This window comes from Heliangelus exortis, chromosome 11, assembly GCF_036169615.1.
Source record: "Heliangelus exortis chromosome 11, bHelExo1.hap1, whole genome shotgun sequence".
NCBI classification, from domain to species: Eukaryota; Metazoa; Chordata; class Aves; order Apodiformes; family Trochilidae; genus Heliangelus; species Heliangelus exortis.
In genome coordinates, this window is record NC_092432.1 from 19,850,732 (window position 1) to 19,870,653 (window position 19,922).

Genomic DNA, 19,922 nt, shown 5'->3' on the forward strand with positions numbered 1-19,922 from the left:
CAGTTGTTGCAATGTAATCTTTCAGTAACATTTGTTGTAATTATTTGGAATCCTTGTGACATTTTAATTATGGATTTATTAAGAAATTATTATGTAAAGAATGCTATTCAGATCTGTAGAAAGCATATTATTATTTCAATGCTATATATACTATTAATTTTTATTATATATATATATATTTCTATATATACTATTAATTTCTTTGCCTAAAGTATATGTTTAGATCTGGGAAGGTACTTTCCTACAGGTCTTTAACCTAGATTATCTATTTGATAGCATGTGTTTTTTAAAAAAAAAATAAATAAATTACCTGATCTATAACAATCAGGTGTAACTTACTTACAAATGCCATTTTATACTCCAGGAAAATAAAAGCCAAAATAAAAGCATTGTCTTATGCCAGTGTAATACTATGGAAGAAGCAGAAAATGCCTTTTTTACAGGGATAAATGAATAATCCTGAGTCCTTACTTATTAGAACACCTTGAGAATGACTTAGAAAAGTAAGTAAGTGTTCCCAGGTCAGATGAAGCTCATGCTTATTAGTGAAGAATCTGATGTCTTCAGAGATAAATTATTGCTTCTTGAGAGCTGGCAGGTAACTGAAATAGTCTGAACAGTGAAATCTAGAGGTCATTTTTCATTTTGGAAATATGCATTTAAGTAAAGTCATGCAGTTGCTTGAGTGAGGTAATGCTCAGGAGCACAGAACTCAAGACAGTACACTGTGGTCACAAGGGATTTTACTCCAGAAAAAGGGAAATAAAATAGTTGTTACAGGTTTATTTTTGGATGGTACTTTCAAAATCAACTCTGTGCTGCATTTCAAGTGTGAAGAACACTTTCCAGAGCTGAGGTTTGCAGAGGTACAGCAGTGATAGTTCCCTGGCTGGTTAGGCAGACAATAATAGCTTCAGCAAATATTCATATTCAATTGAATTCAGCCTTTTATCTTGAGCTTATCAGTTATTATATCCTCACTTTCTTCCCATCATCCTTACTATTTCAGCACTTTTCTTTCCTCACAAACTGCCCCTTTTTTCTCTTGAGATAAGATTTTTTTATTTTCCTTTTTTGAATCATTCTAATAAAAACTCAAACCCAAGACCTCAGTTTCAATAGCTGCAATTGCCATGTGAAATACATCTAAAATCTTGTTGGGCTGGTCAGCCAGACCAAACTGGTTACAGGGTAGAGTGGCATAGCCATTAAGCTTGAATTTACAGCATAGTTGATAGTCATATCTATGTGTTTTTGTTTTCCAATTAATTTAGTGAGTGATCCATTTATACAATGCCAATTGTCTTATCTACCATAGAAAGTTAGTGTGCAGGAAGATAAGATGTGTTGTAGTTGCAATAAGCTTTAAAGTGCAGGTTTTGAATTGTTTTTAGCCAAAATACTGTATATAATTTAACATTGAACATAATTTGTGATATTTTCAAATAGGTGTGAGTATTCAGCAACCAAAGATTTATACAAAATTATTTTTTTGTTGTTGTTGTCTTTGTTAAACCTTTATACAAACATAGATTTATGCACAATTTACTAATCCTGAGCTGTGTGATTAGGCACTCATATACATTTTCCCAAAACACCATTAGTTGCCCTGCTTTTAAAAACATTTTTTATTGTTATCTTCAGTGGAGTGACTACCAGACATGGCTCAAAGGACTTGCCATTTATTGATTCCTCATCTCCTTACAGTTGTGTAACAGATTCTGTGCAAACAAGGAAACTGGAAAAACCTGCTGAAATGATTGATCAGGGGTCTACTGACTTGTTGAAGTTTTGAAGAGCCGAGGGAGATTTCTTTTCTGTCTTAATTTTTGAAAGTGCGTGTGCTAAAACTATTTTTCTAGGGTTTATTTTCCCCAGATGATTTTCAAGGAAAGGTCATATTCATGCATTTTGCTATTCTTTGAGATAAAACATAGCAGGTTGTTGCCATACTCCCATTTCACCTGGAAATTACTGGTGTATTTGTCTTTTCAGACAGATATACATACATGAGCTTCCCCTGAAACATCTGAGAAAACTGGTTGCATTTCTGCCCTTGATTGTCCTAATTCTGTATTTAAAATAGCCTGCTCCTCAGTTATATCTGTGACAAGTATTTGCTAGGTTTGGTTATTTTTAAAAATAATAACACTATATTATTGCAGGGTTTTTTAACCATTTTGGCTGGAAGGGTTGAGATAAAAATAAAACTTTAAAAGTTATAAGAATAGCCCAACTGCAGTGCCATCATTTTGCATATTGACTGAAGCAGGTATGAGGTTGGTTTTTTCACCAGGATTTCTTTGATAATTATTTCCTTGTCCTTCCTAGCTCCTTAGTCTTCAAATTATAGATGCTGCAATGCCTTCTCTCTGTACCTTTATTCAGCCATTTCAAAAGGAAGACTACAATAGGAAATAATTTGCTTCCTTTTTCTTACTGCTTTAAGATCTTTTTAAGTCTGATTGATTTAAGTTAGTAGTTAGTTCTTGGGCTGACTTTCCTGAAGACTGAAGTCTGTTGTCACTTCACAGAATTATTATAGACCAAGTAAGCTTCCTTTACAGTAAGGAAAACAGAATAAACAACCCTGTCTGCATAGCTAACTTCCCATTTTCGGTGCTAATTCAGCAAAGATTTTCAATAGTAAATATGGCAGTGAGTTTTGCATGAAACTTTGATAGGTCAATAGTTTCACTAAAATAATTATGTCCAGTCTCTGCACCTATAGTGACTGAGGTGGCAGCAGAGGAGCAGGCTGCCATACCCATCAGTCCAGCAGGTTGCCTGGTATGTACAGCAGTATGAGGGCTCTGTGTTGTGATACAGCCATAGAGAAATAACTCAACTTTGTCAGATCCATGGCTAATGCCTTCTTAGAATCCTAGAATGGGCTGGGTTGGAAGGGACCTCAGAGCTCATCAAGTCCAACCCTTGCTCCACTCCCCCCGTGGTTCCCAGCCCATGGCACTGAGTGCCACATCCAGGCTCTTTTGAAATATCTCCAGGGATGGAGAATCCACCCCTTCCCTGGGCAGCCCATTCCAATGGCTGAGCACCCTCTCCAGAAAGAAATTCTTTCTCATGTCCAACCTAAACCTCCCCTGGCACAACTTGAGACCTCTTGTGCCCTCTTGTCTTGCTGAGAGTTGCCTGGGAAAAGAGCCCAACCCCCCCCTGGCTCCAACCTCCTTTCAGGGAGTTGGAGAGAGTGATGAGGTCTCCCCTGAGCCTCCTCTTCTCCAGCCTCAACACCCCCAGCTCCCTCAGCCTCTCCTCATAGGATCTGTGCTGGATCCCTTCCCCAGCCCAGTTGCCTCCTTTGGACCTGCTCCAGCACCTCAATCTCCTTCCTGAGCTGAGGGGCCCAGAACTGGACACAGGACTCAAGCTGTGGCCTCCCCAGGGCTGAGCACAGGGGCAGAATCCCTTCCCTGGACCTGCTGGCCACGCTGTTCCTGAGCCAGCCCAGGATGCCATTGGCCTTCTTGGCCACCTGGGCACACTGCTGGCTCATGTTCAGCTTCCTGGCAATCCAGACTCTCAGGTCCCTCTCTGTCTGGCTGCTCTCAGCCACTCTGTGCCCAGCCTGGAGCTTCCCATGGGGTTGTTGTGGCCAAAGTACAGGACCCGGCACTTGAGCAGTAGGAGACAAGTATCTGTTCCTCCCAATTCTGAGTTACCTGGATGTAAACCAGCTCTAACCTTGGAGAGGTCCTGCTGTATTGGCCCAACTAATAACACCTGGTTAGCACTTGAAGAACCAGTAATAAGAACTGGTTAGATTAATTCAGGAGCATTGTCAGAAATACAGTATCTGTAGCTTCAGTGTACAACATTTAAGTCCTGGTTTGGAAGTCTTCTACTGCCATCATGTTGTTGCAATATTCCTATTCTGTATAAGAAAACTTGCACCTTCTGTTATCAGCTATGCACAGTGTCCCCTCAGGAGAGCTCTTAATACCATATTTATGTCTCAGACATAACCATCTACATGAGGAATATAGCTGCTGCCTCTTTCTCTGGTAGAAACAGACACTGTGGAGGGACTGCTGAAATCTGAGGGGGAATTAATCGCCTTGGGACTTCATCTCTGTCCATTGATAACTGTGCACCTGTATTTTTTTAATTTTCATTTCAGTTACTTAGTTTCCAGATATCTGAAATAAGGTTGGATGAAACAGATATATTACAAAGGAGGATAAGCCATTTCATGTTAAGGTGATTGCAGAGAGTAATACTGAGGAGCTAGTACCTTCTTTACTGATCCTTGAGTTTGCAGTAATTTCTCTAACAAGCTCAGGATGCATTTGTTTTAATAGTGTTTGACTCTGCCTGAGGCCAGCTTACTTCAGTGAAGTGTCCAGACAACTCTGCTGACAGATGCTATCCAGAATTAGAGGACAGCAAACAGGATAATACACACCTGATGTTTGGATCTGCACTTTTTTTTTTTTTTTTTTTTTCTTTTTTTTGTGCCCCAGTGTGACTGAGGGAGATTCCTGGGAGGCAGATTCTGAAAGGCTCAGCCCAGAGGCCTGAGCAATAACCAGGACAGTTACCAGCTGACTTCTCAGACCCACTCTTGAAAAGAGCAGTAGCTTGGAAGTAATTGAAGTATAGGAAGGAAAGTCAGTATAACTTAGTATAGATGTAGCAGCACAGCTTGTCTCAACTTTTTTTTTTGCTTGTCTTTTTGAATTCTTAAGTTTGCTGCAGTCAAATAGTTACCTTCATATCCTCACCTTCATTTGGAACCTTGGTGAAATTACATGAGGTCTATGAATCCTTGGAGAGGATGCAGAGGGCAAGACTAAACGTGTGAAAGCACACTGAGCACTGTGAAAATGCAGATTCCACAGAGCATTGTGCAGAGTAGTGTGCAGAGGTGTACAGGTGCCTCTACAGCATCACGTTGTGGCATTTGCTACTGGTTTTTATTTTGTTTTAAGATGTTGGAGGAAATTACATGTTAAAATGCTGCCTGGCATACACAGTGATGGTTACAGGTAATGAATATGTGATCCAGATTAGTGGCAAGATTTTAGCCCATCACAATACCATGAAAAGCACATATATATGTGTGCAGTTCTTTTGTGCACCTCTGTAGGGATATTTTTTTTTGGTCACAATTTTTTCCCAGGACAATGAAAACATATCTGTGTTTCCTTCTTTTAATTATTGTAGGAATATTGTAACAGTCTGCTGTAAAGTCAGGATCTGTGATTCCCAAAGCTCAGGGTAGCATGGATGTGAGGAATTAGAAACTGCCTTTGGTTTCTTCTGTAAAATAAAGTCCTATTATAACAAGATAAAGGTTTGAGCTATGTCAAAACACATAGGGCTGGGTTCACTTGCTGTGAACTTTCCTACTGTGGACCTGACTATGGTATCCTTGTCTGCAATAAAGGATTTTGTCACAAAGGACACCTACAGCCTTTGTTCTGCTAAATGACTTGAATTTACAGGGGCAGCTAGAAATGTGATTGAGGACAGCCCGTGAATTCAGTATCCTTGATTAGTGAGATGGAACTGTCTCCCATCTCCCAGGCACTTTAAGGGAGCCTGCATATCCCCTTCAATTCATATTAAAATTAAACCCTTATAATTGTTTATAATTATCCTATAAACACTAAATATTTCTAATAAAAAATATAGGGGGGTGTTCACACTCAGTTTAAATTCATATTTAAGTTGAAGTGGAACACACTGTCCTGGAAATTTCAGGTTCTCTGAAATGCAGGAAATTTCTTGTACTTCAGAATGACTGCGACAGTGTTAAAATTTTGTAGAAGTTTATTTAAAATTGTGAAATGCTTAGATAAATAATTCAAGTGCTGGTATCATCCAATGCTAATTTGTATTTATGACAGGTTGCTGAGGCAATGCAAGCCATGCTGCTGGCAGAAGTTCAGAGGACTCTGAATACCTTGAGACAGACTGAGATCTGCAGAGAGCCACTGGCCATAGTAGAGGATGGAAATGGTAAGTTGCAGGCACTGCCAAAGACTGAGGAGAGGGATTTACAATAAATGAAAAATGTTTCATTAACATGTAGCTTTAAATTTTATTGGTATATTCTTATAGAAGAACTTTCTCTAGTAGTCAGAACAAGTTAGGAGTATGAGTTCATAATACATTATTTCTGTGTAAGACAAGCCAAATGGCCTATTTCTGACCTTATCAGGCTCTGGTTTTGCTCATCAGAAGTTAAAGAATTTCACACTTTTTCATCATCTGTCAATATTAAAAAAAATAGATATGAGTTTGTGTGATAGTTCTGCTGTTGTAAATACATTTGTAAATTAAAGGAAACGTGTTTGAAATACAATCAGCAAATCATATAGAAAAGAAGTTTTACAAATTTATCTCTTCAGTGACATCAGAACTACACAGCACTAAAAATTAATTGCTTGAATTTAATGATCTCATAATACAGAATAGGTTTTTTTCCCTTAGAACTACCCTCTTTGCAAAGAGTTATCAGATGCATTTTACAATTAGTTCATCACATTTTACAAAAAGCTTACATTTTGCAGCTCTACAGTGGTGCTAATCTTTATGGCAAAAAAGATTGAACCTGAATTCCTGTTCTGAAGTTATACTCTTTCTTTTATTATTATTATTATTATTATTATTATTATTATTATTATTATTATTATTATTATTATTATTATTATTATTATTATTATTATTTTTCAGCCCATTAGCTGAGTCTTAAAATTAAGTGACCGAAATTTTAGATCCAATCTCATTAGTGAGCCTTCTCTCAGGAAACTAATTTATAATCTCATTGAATGTGTGTATCTGTCATTAAAATTTGTTACTGTTCTGCTTGTTCCAGACTATTAAAATGTTCAGTGCTACTTGCTTCAGGGTACAAAACAAAGCACTGGGTCTGTAACTTGGGCTGTTGGAATACATGATACTCAAAGACTTGGAATAATTGTCAGATAGGAGTTTCTACTTTGCTTGTGCTGAAGATTGCTTTGAATAGTTTTATTTTCTTGTGGTTTAGGACAAGATGCATAAGTAACTGAAATGTCCCCAGCTGTAAAGTTCATCTGTTGATTTTATGTAAAATTTCCTGAATTTTCAGGGTGTATTTCAATGTAGTGTTCTGCAAAATGCAACTACCTGCAAGATAATTCCAGCAAGATAGAATGCAAGTTTTTCTGAATAATGTGCCTCAGTTTTTTGTAAAATGTGAAGGATTTATTTATTTTTTAAGAAAATACTGAGGATAAATACATTTAAGATGTTTATGCTCAGATATTAAATTAAGGAACTGAAATGTGATATTCCAGGAATGCTGAAAACTAGAGAAGTTAAAGGAGAGCATGAAGCCCAGGCATTATTTCAAAATACTATCTTTATAAATAATAAATAATTTAATTATTTCAAAATATTATTTTAACTGCCTCTTAGATTTATGAAAAGTTTAAGTGTGAAAAATCCCACCACTAAGACTAACTTGTAATAAATTCTGGTTTGCATTTAAAAATTCCTAGTTTAAGAAACTCCTAATGATTCAAGCTTTTAAGTATATTTGAAAGCTATTAGCTATAACCTCATCTTTTGTATGTGGTTTTGGAGCTCTTTAAACTATTCAATTAAATAAATTGGTTCTTGCAGGAAAAAAGCTTCTGCTGATAAATACCAGAGTGAAATTAATGGTGGCAATTGAATTCCATAGGTCAGTGTAAAGAATTGTCAAAGACTTATCTCGAATATAACAATATGTTTTGTTAAAATGAGGAATCCATTCAGTAATGGTAAATCAATGAAAGGAGGGATATAACAGCTTCTGTTCCCTAGAAGAGTTTGGTGCCCTGCAGCAGAGGATTTCCAACTCTTCTATTGTCTGGGTTTTAGAAATCTGTCCAGTCTCAAAATACTTTTTTTTTTTTTTCTTAAGGTTGTGCAGGAACGTCAAGGAAGTGCAGATAAGGAGAAGGGTTGTTCTGTCTCATATTTTCTTCTGTATTGCCATCTTGTTATAAATGACAACCTTTTCATATTAGTCCAAATGTACATTTTGACTCTGTATTTAAACAAAAAAAAAAAAAAAAAAAAAAAAAAAAAAAAGACAAACATCTAAAAAACAGCCCTAACTCTGAACATGAGTTTATTTGGACCATTGATACCACAAAGTTTACACAGGATTTCAATGAAAACTTGTCCTTGCTTGCCTGATTGCTGGGAAGATAACTTTTAGGGGGGTAAAAAACATTAATTCTCTTATTTACTGCAACCACATTGATATAATTTGTATTTTTTTTTTGTCTTCTGGTGAAATACTACCTACCCAGAGAACTTAACATCTGAAGAATCAGTTTCTGGCTTAATATTTTGCATTCAGAGAAATGTTCATCTGTTGTCATATCCTTACCTTTCCCTTAGTGTTTTAGTTTGGATTTGGGCTTGTGGCACATATAATGTAGTCAGTCTTTGAAAGTGCTTGAAACCTTGCTGTGCCTGGATTCCACATCCAACCAAAAAGAAGTGACCAAGCAACATGTGGTAAAATGTGTCCAGAGTCCTAGAAAATAGGTAACCAGAAAATGAAAGCTATGGTACAGCTCTTGGGAAATTTCTCTTCTCTTCTGCATTAACTTCTTGTACTGTCAGGGATTAAGTTGAGGGAAGGGGTGGGAGTGGGAGGTGAGAACCTCATGGGTGGATTTCTAATAAAGAAAAAGAAAAGTCTAAAGAGAAGAGGAGAATGGGATACAAATGAACTAGAAGTAAAAATTAAAAACTCTAGGAAGTTGAAGAAGAAAGTGATAATAGAACCATGGTAATGTGAAAGTGTACACAAGGCTACAGGTTTTCAAATGGAAGCTACAACCAGGGAACAGGTGGCTAGTTAAAAAAATCCAAGAGTAAAATTTGTTCCCATTTCTGTTATGATAAAGTTTGTTGAGATTATTTAGAATGAGGAAAAAAAATATTTTCAGTGTGTGCATGGTTCTGGATTGAAAACAGATCACTAGATGCACAGTTAAGAGCCTCTGTATCCCAAAAGCCTGGGTTCTGAGGACCATAAGAGAAAATACTCCTTTTTTAGCACATTCAAGTCACATGAAAGGAAAAGGCAGTTCAGTTGTCTGGAAGAAAACTGAGAATCAGAAAACAAAGAGAATCAGAACCATCTTTCATAATGACAGATATTCTAAAGGAGGTCAAGTGAAGAGCTCGTGGGAGTTTTTATAGTGTATTTGTTAGACTCAGAAATTTTATTGTTTGAGGCTTTTTTCTATGCAGATATTTAAAGGCATCTAAAGTGATTTAGCATGTGCAGGCTGCTTAAAGATTTCCTGATTTAGAGAAACCAATAGTACTTCCTGCTGCTTTCTCAGAATAGTTCAATTTTTCAAGGGTATTGATATAAAGTATCTTCATTTTGGCAAATCAAGATACAGAGAACACCATCAGAGTTTGTTCCCACTGCCCAAAAAGTAACTCCAACATGACTACTGGATTGCACTTTGTACTGGTGAAATTATGTTTGCATGGACCAACCCTGAATTTTTTTTCAAGAACACTGCTACATTTTATCAAAATTCTCTTTACAAAGTACAGTGAGAACTGATGTGGTGAGGTTAAAATAGAGTCCTGCTTGTAGAAGTTGAAATCTGAATGAAACCACTGTTGATATGAGGTAAGCCATCATTTTTGGTAAAAAAGGGTGAGAATGTTGACATTTAGAAATCTTTACACTTTGGGAAATCTTCCAATACATGGATCCTCCCAGATGGATAAACTGGGATGTCCTTCTGAGCCTCACAGTACCTCTGATTAAAACCTGTAGTACCTCAAATGAAATGGATCAAAACTGCTCCTATATAGTCTCTCTCTGCTTGAAATTATTTCCATACTGTAGCTTTACAGAAACATTTGAATGAAACACTACTGGAATATTTTCTTGCAGCTGCTACTTTCCAACTGGTTTGACTTTTGGCTTCAGATACCTTCCTGTCTAACATCTCTTATGTTTCTTCCAGTTTAACTCCCTCTATTTCATGTTACATCTTCCACCTGAGTTCTTCCAGGCTGTTTATCACTTTGCATTCCCTTCTTCTACTTCCTCCTTTTCCCGTGGAACAGAAATGTTAAAAATTGACTGCACAATGAAATTTCCTTTTTATATCCACTCTGGTTTTCTTACTAATGCAAAAATTGCAGCCAAAAAGAACAAATTTTTTTTTTTTAGATGGGCCTGAAGCTTTGTGCTCTTGGACAAGTCCATGCACATAACAAAAATCATATTAGAATCCATTCAGGCTGTTTTTAAAAACTCTCTAGCAGGCCAATTTTATGTGTGTGCATCAGCAATAAGGAATGTAAGAAATGGCTGTAAAATCAACATTTCATCACTATTAATGAGAAGTAGATTAATCTATAAAATCATTTTAGTCTTTGAAACAGCAAACCAATTAATCTAGCATTTATTTGATGAATGGACTTTGAGTATAAGCTGGTGACAGCAGTGGCTTTCCTCTGTAGTGAATATACATTAAAAATGAGTGTATTATATCCTAGTTTTGTGTTACAAATATTTCCAGTAAAAGAATACAAATCAATGATATATTTTAGCATCTAACCTGTGGTTTAACTATACCACTGTATCATATCCTATATATCAAATTAAAACTGTATTTTGATCCAGTAGTCTTTAATATTAGTGGTCAAGTACTAAAGGAAGTAAGCTTAAAGACTTGTTCTAGAACTACAGCTTATTTCATTCCATGCATCATATATTTTAGCAGATAACTCCTTAATGTAGCAGAAATCAGATTTGGTGTGTATTTTTACACAAAATCAAATTGTACAGGCGCCATCTCAGACTCCTCCAAAACATTAGGAAGGATAGGATTCACTGGTAAGGAGGCAGTGTGGATGATGTGTGTTCTAAATTCAAATGCACAATACAGTTTCAACAATTTGTTGCTTTTTTTCACTGCTTACTGAAGGGAATGGGAAGAACCCCCAATATACCTAATGTTTAGTTGTTTAAAAGTAAAGGTGTTTTTTTTTTTTTTTTTTTTTTCAGGTGCTTAATACAGAAAATTATTAGTGGTTCATTTTTAGTCTCTACTGTCAGATTAGAAGTTCATTTGGTACAGGCAAAGTACAACATAAGTCTTCCAAAGATTTGAAAGCTGGTTCTGAGTTGGGGCATCGAAATAAAAAGTGAAGGAACTGCAGCCACTCCATGTTTACAGCAGCTTTTTGGAGCAAGCCTTCTTCTCCTCTGTCTTGTGTTTTTTTGGAGAGCCACTACTTGTCACTTCTTGATTCCTTATTCTGAATTCCCCTTGCCTGTATTGTTGTTCATAGTCAATATACAGGCTTGCTTATTGCATGTGTTTCCTAATCCTAATAATTTAGTTGGAACTTTGCTTTTTAGGAATAAAATAGTACACAGAGCCATGAATCAAATAAACCTCCCCTTAGAGCTGGAGAGATGCATACAAACCATGGAAAATAGGTTTTACCATGTAATGTTTTAATTTCTTGTGTGTCTACTTTCTTTTCATCAAACTGTGTCTGCATAAGATGAGTCTTAATTTTGTCCCAAAAGGTAGAACAAATTCCTTATTTTTCACCTTGCTTAGGTTAGGTTTTGAAGTATATCCTACTAGCAACACCCATTTAACTCAGATTCTGTCTCCTGCCCAGCTTCTCTAAGTTTGTGAAAAAAACAACAAAAAACCCACCAAACTTTAGTTCAAAGTGTAACACTTCATCAAGACTTTGTGCTAATAATTCCTGTAAAGCTGGAGACTTTCTATTAAGGGCCTGTGATGAGAAGGAGATGGGGAAGGACTCCTATGTGTAGTCCATTCTTAGAACTGAAACTTAGCCCTGTGCTCGTAGCCCTAGAGCAGAGCAACCCAGTCCCAGCACACCTGGTGTATATTTACAATACTCCATCTAGAATGTGTCTTGGTATTGATGTTCTGTAATGTCCAGCTTCCTGATACTGTTTTTCTGAATTAATTTCTTTACAGTGTCGTTTGATATTCATGTGCAGTGTTCTGGGTACACAAAGGAAAACCATAAATAGGTTCTGCCCTAGAAGGATTGGAGAGCTGGTTGCTTTTCTGAGAAAGAAGCGATTCAGAAAAGGATGCATGAAGGAGATGATCCCCAGACAGAAGGTTTTTAGGTTGTTTTCTCTATACTATGTGATCGTACTGCTGCCTGACTTGACAAAGCTTTGTGAGAGTTCAGCAGTATTTTTTTTCTCTTTGTGCTGTTTCCTGGCTTTTGCTTATTTTGGGGAATGAAACCTCACAAAGAGGTTTGCCTGCAGTTAGCTGTGCCTGGGATTGGCCTGGGCTACTGGGAAGCCAGAGCAGTCTGCAGTGTGCAGTTAACATTGTCCCTGGGCTTTGGTTAGTTTGTCTTACCTGGCTGGAACAGCTTTGATTTAAACTATTTTTTTTAGGACATGTGAAGCAAGTAACTACATACCTCCCAGTTTTTACACTTGTACTTCTGCATCTTTGAGAAGATAGAGAATTGATTCCCAAGCCTAGTCCATAACTATTTAAGTATTCCTGCCCTTGAATTTCAGAGTATCTGACTTTGTTAATTTTATAGGTTTCTTTCATATAAGTTAAGTCAACTCAAATATTGAACTAAACAGCCTTACAACTACTATCTGGTAGTAAGACAAGTTACATGCTTTAATTGTACTGCTTGTTAGAAAAATACTGTGCAGGAAGAGAAATATTACTTCCAGCTACTCCTAGCAGTTGGAGTAAGATGAAACATTGTTATGTATTTTCTGAAAAACAGACTGAAATATAGGACTCATGAGTCTTCATTATTAGTGCTAAAGTTAAGAGTCCAGCTAACACTCCCCCACAGAGCAGCACAACTGAATAGTGCTGGTCTCTAATAATAAGAGAGCAAGACATTTGCCTCAGTAAACAAAAAATTTGAATTAACTCCAGAAGCCTTTCTGGCCTGTCAAAGTTATAAAGAAAAGATTGAATCAACTGGAGGTGCATTCTACATAGTGATGGATATACATGGTTATCAACAGAACTGTTAAATTTCATGATGCAGAAGGTGTTAATCTGTGTGCACTTCTGCACCTTTATACATTTTTTTGAAGTCTAATTACATTCATTTTTATTTCATGTCGTAATCCAGAATTTATTGTGATTTTATATAACAATGAGCTCACTGTTGTTTCAAAGCAGATAAACATTATTATTTAGAGATACCAAGTCATATTTGAATGGTACAAAGAATTAACCAGCACACGATAACTTTGAAATTCCATAAATATTGATCAAATTTTCTTCTATCCTGCCTGGTTCATATTTAGTGTTTCAGCCTGTCTTTATTTTAAGGCCCAAAGTTAGATGCACCAAGTATCCTATCTTGCCTTCAGTGTTACATTTTAGGTCTTCAATTGTTCTTAATAAGAAAGATGGCAATTCATGTGTTAATGCCTACAGAAACCTTTCCAGTACATCTGAGGAAATTTTTTCTCAAACTCAAAGTGTATCAGCAAAAGATATTTTTTTTCCCCTCTGCTCTTGGAAAAATTCAACTTGTATCACAGTTAAGATACCTATCACTAATTCCCTAAAGACAAGGTGCCTGTATTGTTCTCATATGATGGATGTTGGTCACATCACCTGCTGCACTGCTGGAAGATGCACAGATAGCCTCGTGAAGAGGGTGAAGTAGAAACCTGAATCCAGGAGGTATTTTCAGTAGAATAATTAATAGCTGGTCAGTGTATTCTTTTCTACTTTACCAGACATAGCAGGGTAGGTTTTGGATTTCTTTTTTCCTTAAGCTCCAGAAATAAATTTTAAAAGGAACAAAATATATCTGATAGAAGGTGAAGCATACCTGCTCATTTTTGTGTGTACTCATCATGTTCTGATGCTAAATTTTCTGTTTCTTTTGGTAATGTAATGCATGAGCTAACACACCTCATGATACTGGAGTTTAATGCTTACAAATGAATGTAAATCTCCTCCACTGAAAGGACAATCTGGTTTTTTATTATGTAATTAAGTAGGCACTGGTTTGAATTTTTTCAGGAAAGAGTAGCATTGTTATATAAATTAGGAAGATTTTTCAGATATGTGTTCCCCAGATAATGCTAACATACCAAGGTCATCTTCAACCCACAGGAAAAAATTCATTATTTAATTAGTTAGAGCCTCTTGGAAGGTTCAAAAGGAGCCCCTTTCACTAGTGAAGGTTGTTATCCATGTCAAGGTATGATATATGGTATATAATATAAATAACAGACTGATGGACAGCCAGAATGAGCAACCTTTTCCAGTCTTCTCTTGATAGTTGTGCCAAACAATTTCATTAATGTTCCATGGCATTAAAAGGAGGAATTTCCCTCAAGCTGGGGTAAACTTATTTTTTTGAACCATCTTGAATGGTCAGCACAAATTTTTGCTGTTTTTAAATTATGGTTTAATGTAGTTCACAGATACTATAAGGAAGTTTTCTTTCTCACTCTGACTGTGCCTTTTAAAATGTGCCTTTTGCCATTTGTGTTCTGCTACTTAAAGAGGATTTAAAAGGTAGAGCTACTCTGGAAAAATAGCCTCCCCTTTCCCTCATTTGCCCCCCCCCATGTTTCACAAAAGTTGATACTGAAGTTTGAAGTTTAACTGTGTGGTGTGGGTGCATTTTTCATAATGTGATGAATGAACACCATGATAATCTGCTTTATGGAGAAATAAGATTGATAATTTGGGGATCAGTGGTCAGATATAATACAGATGTTTGTCTTAAAACCAGATACTTAATATTGTATTATATTAATACATTGGAATGTAACATAAAAACATTAAAAAATGAAGAGTTTTCAGTATGATATTTGCAATTATATATGATATTTTAGAGTAGAATGTGAGGGGGAGCTGTCCCTCTTTTAGAAGACGTTGAGCTCTGTGCTTTTAGGAGTTAAGCAGTAAAAAGCCTTGCGACAAAGCAAAAACCTTTAAGAACCTTGTTTATTGAATTCTATTGGCTGAAACTGCCAAAAATAAATTAATAGCTGCTACCACTGCAGTGCTTTACTTGTTCACAAGAAAAATATCTTGACATATTTTTTCATTTTGTGATTGGTGCACATTTCAAGGGTATAAATTAATCTTCAAAGGATCCTGGGGAATATCTTTCCTGGACACTTCACTTATACATCAAGTTGGCCATGTTAGCAATCTAATCACAAACCTGTAATTCAGTGGACAACAATTTCTTATTGTGAACAGCGTAGCAGCTTTTACTATCATTTAGGTCAGGCTAAGATTGCTGATGCACCATATGTTTCAGGCCATGGATGATGGATGGTATCCTCTGGTGCCCATCCCTAAGTGATTGGAAAGATTGAAGACACACAGTTCACTTAAGCTTGCTTACTATTACATCAAGTAATCAGTGTGATAGGCAAACCTGTGCTCTTTATGTCACACTGCCCAACTTTCTGCAGGGCCATTGTGTCAAAAAAACAATCTAAACATTTCCAGATGACAGGCCAGTTACTAGAACAACCATTTAACAACTGGATTCATCTAAAAAGCTTAATAACATGGAAAAGTCAACACAGGTTTTTAAAACACCTTTATTAATATGAACCAGATATGGTGTTTTGTTTTTAAAGATTATTCTAAGATTGAACTTATGCAACAGAAATGTAGTAATACGATCCCTCTTGCAGTTCAACCTTTAGGAAGTCAAAATATAGTTTTCCCAATATTAAGCAGAAAGAAATACTACTTTGAAAGAGTTTGAAATGTTTTGGAAGTATAAAATTTTGTTCTGTAAAATTTTGTACATCATTACTTGATGTAATAGTAAGCAAGCTTAAGTGAGCTGTGTGTCTTCAGTCCTTCCAATCACTTAGTTTAAATTTTAAGGCAGAAATCTTTTTTATTTCCCAATGTCTTTCTTAACTGATAGAAGTTTATGTTATTTTCTTTTTTCCCAATTCTATTGGACTGGTAGCTAACCCAGGCAATTAAAAGAAAGCATCTTCCTTTTTGTCAGGTTATACTGTGGGATGGAGCTTTTTATAAGATAGAGGAGGAAAATCCTAGATGATAGCCTGAATCTCCTTTTGCATAAGAAGTCTGCAAGATTTGCAGCACGTTTGCCATCAGGCAGAATAAATTCAACCAAATAATAGCAAGTTAGGTGTTTAAAATACTGGGATTTAAAACTGCTGCTGGTCTGTGTTGTTACAGAACTGGGTATTTTTTATTGTAAAATAACTGTGCTGAAAGCTGAGTATATGTGTCAAAATTCCTATATATAGCATTGAGAAAAAGGAGCTGTGTGAATTCAAACTCTAAAATGCTTGTATAGGCTGTCATAAATGAGCATATTTTTATGTATGCCTTTTCAAGTTGAAAAGCATAACTACTGTGTGCACGTTGCTTAAATTGCCAATAGAATTACAGATTTTTTTTTCCTGAGGTAACAGATACTGTTTATTTTTAACACCAAATTCTCACAGCTGTTCTACTGACTTTTTTTTACTTTGGTCTTAATTTCTTTGCCATACTTGATCAGTTACTGGTTTCAGTTATGTTGACCTAGTTAGGTGAGTGGCTAAATATCAAAATAAATATATTTTTACCTTTTTTATATTTGAAGCATACAGTTATTGAGAAGTGCTAGAAAAAATAGTTTAAAAGCATTTGAGAGCTGGGCACTCCAAAGTCATCATTTCAGTGCAGGTTTCTTTTTATCAGTCCATTGATAGCTGAGGCACTGGATTCCATAACCAGAGACAATTTAGGCAGCAGTCTCTAAAGTAAATATTAAACTAAGGTAATGGAAAGAAAAAGCTATTCTGAGGAAGAGAGTTTGGGGAGCAGTGATTAACACAGACTTTAAAACCGAGGCTGTCAAAGAGGCAGGCAGGAAATGTTGATTTTGGTGTTGATATTAGTAGGGCTCATCACTTAACTGCAGAGCAGAAATTGTTGGAATGCTGAATAACAATAATTCTTCCAGACATTACCTGAATACATGAACCTGTCCATGCTAGAAGTGTGCTTTTTGCAGTTGCTGGCACTCTGGTTTCTTGTTGAGGCAGCTTCTAGGGAGACAGAAGTTTACTGGGCTTTACTGGAACTTGTTCTTACACAAGGATGCTCCCACTGGATGCTCTCCAGCTGGACCACTACAGCTGAGTGTAACAACTTGAACTATATGTATATATAAAAAAATGCAAGGATAAATGAAAGTATATCAAATACAAAACACACTAGACTAGAATAATTTAGTTCAGAGGGACCTACAGGATTGTCTAATCCAGGCCACTTTTCCACCTTGTCAATGAGACATGGCTATAATTAAGGAAGAGGAATTCTACATTTCTGGTTTTCTTGGTTTTGTGTATTTCAGCAGCAAAGGCTAAATCTCATTAGCCTCCTATGCTTGTGTTAATATTAGAGAGTAACATGGGGCTCAAACCTGTGCTTTGATCTTAAAAGTTGTGGTCTCTGTTTGGTTCAGATTATGATTATTTTGTGAGATTAGTGACAGGGATGGACTGGAGTGGGAGAAGCCATGCCCTGCCTGTACAAAATCTGGAAGTGACTGTGTCACAGCATTTTGCTCTGAGTTTCTTTAGCTAAAAGGGCAGTAGAGCCTCAGTGTGAATCTCATTCTAAAATCTGAGCATGTCATCCTAAATTCCCAACATAAGCAGGAGACACTGCTCTCACTTGCATTTAATAGTGCCCCACGAGTGAGGGTTGCTTGGGTGACTGTGAACACTTTATACTGGTCAGGCAGTGTTAGCTCTTTTGCTTAAAAGGAAGGTTTCCTGCATATCAGGCAGGAAATAAGTGTATCAGGCATGGAGACAAGTGTTCAATTTCTGCTAAAAGCAAATGCAATGTAGCAATCCTGAGGGGTTTTCAAATAAGTATTGTATAAAATCAGTAGCATCACGTAAATGAAGAGTGGAAACACTTCCAAGTCATTAGGAAAATAAAGTTTACATTTTGGGAAAAGTAAATAACTTCATTTCTGAGGGAAGCACTACAGCAGGTAGATTTTCACTATTAGGCACAACAGTTTTTTCTGTATCTGAGGCTCTTCTCTCTGAACCATCAGCCCTATCATTGCAATATAAAGCATGTGATAAAACTTTCTACTTTTTTCAGTCACCAGAGGCAAACAGAAAGGGGGTAAAGCCTTTAACTACTGCAATCTGCTGCCCCTTTTAAAAATCCTGTAAAGATGGCAGATAGTTATGTTAAACACAGTGGATTGTTGATAAAGCTAACCGTGTGCATCCAAAAGTGGCAGAATATGGACTAAGGTGCAACCTCAATCTGTGCTGTAATAAAGTAGCTGTTCATCTGTGGTCAGAGATCGTCATGAAAGACCTTGAGTTCCTTCACTTTATTTTGCAGAAAGGCCATCAGACAGCTTTGCATCATCTAACTCTATCAATCAAGGACCTCAACCACTGCTTTCTGCTGAAAGCTTTCCTGTTTGGCTCTGTTTTTCACAGACAGCTCAATAACTTGTCTGTGGAGCTGTGATAAATGTACCATGTGCTTCTAAGCTGTCTCTTTAACACTGAACTGAATTTCAGCTTGTAATGCTCATGACTAATTGTTTTAATCACAAACATTTTATTTATTTGCAATTATTATTCTGCAGGCCCTGATTATCTCTTTTTCATTTATTCTCTGGCATTGGTTACATTTGAAGGCTATCTTGCATGCAGTGGACTGCTAGTAAGATAGATTTTATTCAGTAGTAAGATAGATTTTATTCAGTAGTAAGATAGATTTTATTCAGTGCTGCAAAGTATAAAGAACAAAATTAAAGTGAACCTATAAAAACAAGAAATTTGAATTTTTAATATACTTTTTCAGCAAAGAATGTATTAAGCCCTCTTTTAACCTAATTTTTCTTGCCTCTGATTTGTGAGTTGTTCTTAAGATAAACATTCTTGTGTATTTTTCAGTACACATAAAACAGGGCTGATATCATACTGTTTGGGCACAATTGTCTGTTTTTGCTGAGGAGGCCCAAAATAGAGCCATTACTGCAAATGAATAACTTCTCACTCAGAAAGAAGGTGGTTCTTTTAGATCAGGTTGTAGGTCAATGGCAGGGCAGGGTGAGGAAACTCAGATTGCAGCTGTCTGCAAATGAGCATTACTCCTGATACATTATAAAAAGGACTTCAAGGTTGGTAAAGGTTAAAAATTGGATGTGGGGACAAATATGTGAAATATGGGGAGGCAGTAGAGTTTTCATAGTTGTACAGAAACTCCACAGCAATTTTATAACTTGTATTTATAAAACTTTTAAGATGATTGTACAAAATCCAGCAGTGAAGACTCAAAGTGCAATTTAAATGATTGAGGAACTCTGATGATTTTTGACAGAAGTAGATAACATGATGTCTGGAGTACACTAAGGTTCCTAATAAAGGATGCAAATACAAGCCTTATGTTTTTGGTTGTGAGGTACCATTGTCCTTTTAACAACTTTCTTTGTTTCTTTGAAATAAAAAAAAATATTGCAGTATGTTTATCACTATGGTACAATGCAAATTCTACTTAGTTCTCATCTGAGCTTCTCATGAAGCTTGCAAAGCTGCAGTATGCATTCAGCATCAAAGCAAAATAAGGTTTTCAGGGGGAAGATGGCATATGAAATGAGTTATTAATAGAGAATAATAGTCAGATGATAGGATGCATGGGATATAGGAATCTGGCTCCTATCAGGCATAATTGTGCTAAAAACTAGGATGTAGACATTTGACCTGAAGTTAGCTAAAACACACCAAAATGACAAACTAGTTTTCTGCTTTTCTCTGTAGTGGTTTTAGTAGAAGAAAGAGGATAAGGCATGTTAATTGCTTTGGGGAATACTCTGTTCCA

General features: G+C 36.3%; 1 protein-coding gene across 1 annotated transcript in view; it reads left to right on the forward strand.

The window, feature by feature from the left end:
• The window catches only part of WDR72 (WD repeat domain 72), a 111,303-nt gene that overhangs the window by 66,913 nt on the left and 24,468 nt on the right, over window positions 1–19,922 (forward strand). The window contains exon 18 of the mRNA XM_071755151.1: window positions 5,874–5,985. Coding sequence (XP_071611252.1) covers window positions 5,874–5,985 — 112 coding nt within the window. The remainder of the gene's footprint in view (window positions 1–5,873; window positions 5,986–19,922) is intronic.